The sequence below is a fragment of the Alosa pseudoharengus genome, unplaced genomic scaffold (genome assembly GCF_046254945.1).
Source record: "Alosa pseudoharengus isolate Yale_2024_CS ecotype anadromous, Long Island Sound unplaced genomic scaffold, YU_APseudo_1.1 YU_APseudo_1.1_scf_16, whole genome shotgun sequence".
NCBI lineage: Eukaryota > Metazoa > Chordata > Actinopteri > Clupeiformes > Clupeidae > Alosa > Alosa pseudoharengus.
In genome coordinates, this window is record NW_027468630.1 from 14,185,356 (window position 1) to 14,187,855 (window position 2,500).

Consider the following 2,500-nt stretch of genomic DNA (forward strand, 5'->3'; position numbering starts at 1 on the left):
AAATAACATTCTGCTCCATTTTTTATCAGACCGAGCAAATGGCTCCAGATAGGCCGTGAAAAGCCAACCGGCGTTCGTACACAGTCTCTCTGAATAGGAAACGTGTCACTTCGGCTGAGACATAAACATTATCATCCAATCAACACTGTGCTTTCATTTGGTTTGTGGAGTCACAGACAAACCAGTCAACAGCACTTCTTGACTGACAAATTGCTGACTTCACCTTTAAAGCTAATACAAACTAGAAGCACTACTCGGATTGCTGACTTTACTTTAAAGGCTAATACAAACTAGAAACACTACTCAGAGTTTTAAGTGTTGAATTAAGTATGCAGACGTGAGTTTTAAGTGTTGAATTGAGTATGCAGACGTGAGTTTTAAGTGTTGAATTAAGAAGTGTTGAAAAAAGGAAAATTCTGGTATTTAGCACTTTGAGTCCCTTTTCTGGTTTGTTTTGGATGAACTAGAGTGGTGGACACCGAAATTTTGACGATTGGTCCTGTCTTGACTTTTCTGACTCGTTTTTAATCGCCTTTGACTACTCAGAGTGGCTTCATACTAACAGGCATACTCAAACATGTCCTAAAACAACCCTTAACGTTTGTTTTCAAAACTGTGCAACTCACCGAGTGGTTAGTGGTGTTCGTTGATGTTCCAAAACAAGTAGCGTAGCGGAATACAGTTTTTGTCGTGTTTTATTTGGCATTTTGTAAAATCCCATTGATTTCTGTTGGAAGACTCATTGCACGTTGATATTACTGCGCCACCGTCTATGCTTCCAACTATGCTTCAGGTTCAAATATTGAGCGGAAGTTTATACGCGGTTGTGAGGTGTCTGAAAAAATAGTTCCACAATAGCAAATAAGACGGCTGGAAATCATACATTGCGCCGATATATTTGATTTTATTAATCAACGAACACCACTAACCACTCGGTGAGTTGCACAGTTTTGAAAACGAACGTTAAGGGTTGTTTTTTACGACATGTTTGAGTATGCCTGTTGGCAGCCACTCTGAGTAGTCAAAAGCGAGTCAGAAAAGTCGAGACAGGACCAATCGTCAAAATTTCAGTGTCCACCAGTCTAGTTCATCCAAAACAAACAAGAAAATGGACTCAAAGTGCTAAATACCGGAATTTTCCTTTAAGTATGCAGACGTGAGTTTTAAGAGTTGAATTGAGTATGCAGACGTGTGTTTCAAGTGTTGAATTGAGTATGCAGACGTGAGTTTTAGGTGTTGAATTAAGAAGTGTTGAATTAAGTATGCAGACGTGAGTTTCAAGTGTTGAATTGAGTATGCAGACGAGAGTGCAAGTGTTGAATTGAGTATGCAGACATGAGTTTTAAGTGTTAAATTGAGTATGCAGACATGAGTTTTAGTGTTGAATTGAATATGCAGACGTGAGTTTTAAGTGTTGAATTGAGTATGCAGCAGTGGGTTTTAAGAGTTGAATTGAGTATGCAGATATGAGTGTTACTGTAAGTGTTGAATTGAGTATGCAGACGTGAGTGTTAAGTGTTGAATTGAGTATGCAGACGTGAGTGTTAAGTGTTGAATTGAGTATGCAGACGTGAGTGTTAAGTGTTGAATTGAGTATGCAGACATGAGTTTTAAGTGTTGAATTGAGTATGCAGCAGCGAGTTTTAAGTGTTGAATCGAGTATGCAGACGTACATTTTAAGTGTTGAATTAAGAAGTGTTGAATTAAGTATGCAGACGTGAGTTTCAAGTGTTGAATTGAGTATGCAGACGAGAGTGCAAGTGTTGAATTAAGTATGCAGACATGAGTTTTAAGTGTTGAATTGAGTATGCAGACGTGAGTTTTAAGTGTTGAATTGACTATGCAGCAGTGAGTTTTAAGAGTTGAATTGAATATGCAGATAGGAGTGTTAAGTGTTGAATTGAGTATGCAGACGTGAGTGTTACTGTAAGTATTAAATTGACTATGCAGACATGAGTGTTAAGTGTTGAATTAAGTATGCAGACGTAAGTTTTAAGTGTTGAATTGAGTATGCAGATGTGAGTTTTATAAGTTGAGTTGAGTATCTAGCAGTGAGTGTTAATTGTTAAATTGAGTATGCAGAAGTGAGTTTTAAGATTTGAATTAAGTATGTAGCAGTGAGTGTTAAGTGTTAAATTGAGTATGCAGACGTGAGTTTTAAGAGTTGAACTGAGTATGTAGCAGTGAGTGTTAAGTGTTAAATTGAGTATGCAGACGTGAGTTTTAAGTGTTGACGTGAGGATGCAGCAGTGAGTTTTAAGTATTGACGTGAGTATGCAGCAGTGAGTTTGAGGAACCTGCGTATGAACTTGGGTCCTCCCAGCAGGTTCTTGTAGTCGCTGGTGTCCTCAGGGGTGGGCGGGAGGGTCAGCACCACGCTCAGGAAGCTCTCCGCTTTCCCTCGCAGGAAGTTCAACAGGTCACCATGGCAACAGTACTCAGTGATGACCAGCACAGGACCTAGGAGGACAACGCAGGGGGGGGGGGGGCAGAAACTTCT

At 39.6% G+C, this 2,500-nt stretch overlaps 1 protein-coding gene across 1 annotated transcript in view; it reads right to left on the reverse strand.

Moving 5' to 3' along the window:
• Positions 1–2,500, reverse strand: part of csf1ra (colony stimulating factor 1 receptor, a) — a 19,701-nt gene that overhangs the window by 6,906 nt on the left and 10,295 nt on the right. Inside the window, exon 14 of the mRNA XM_076287175.1 lies at positions 2,298–2,460. Coding sequence (XP_076143290.1) covers positions 2,298–2,460 — 163 coding nt within the window. The remainder of the gene's footprint in view (positions 1–2,297; positions 2,461–2,500) is intronic.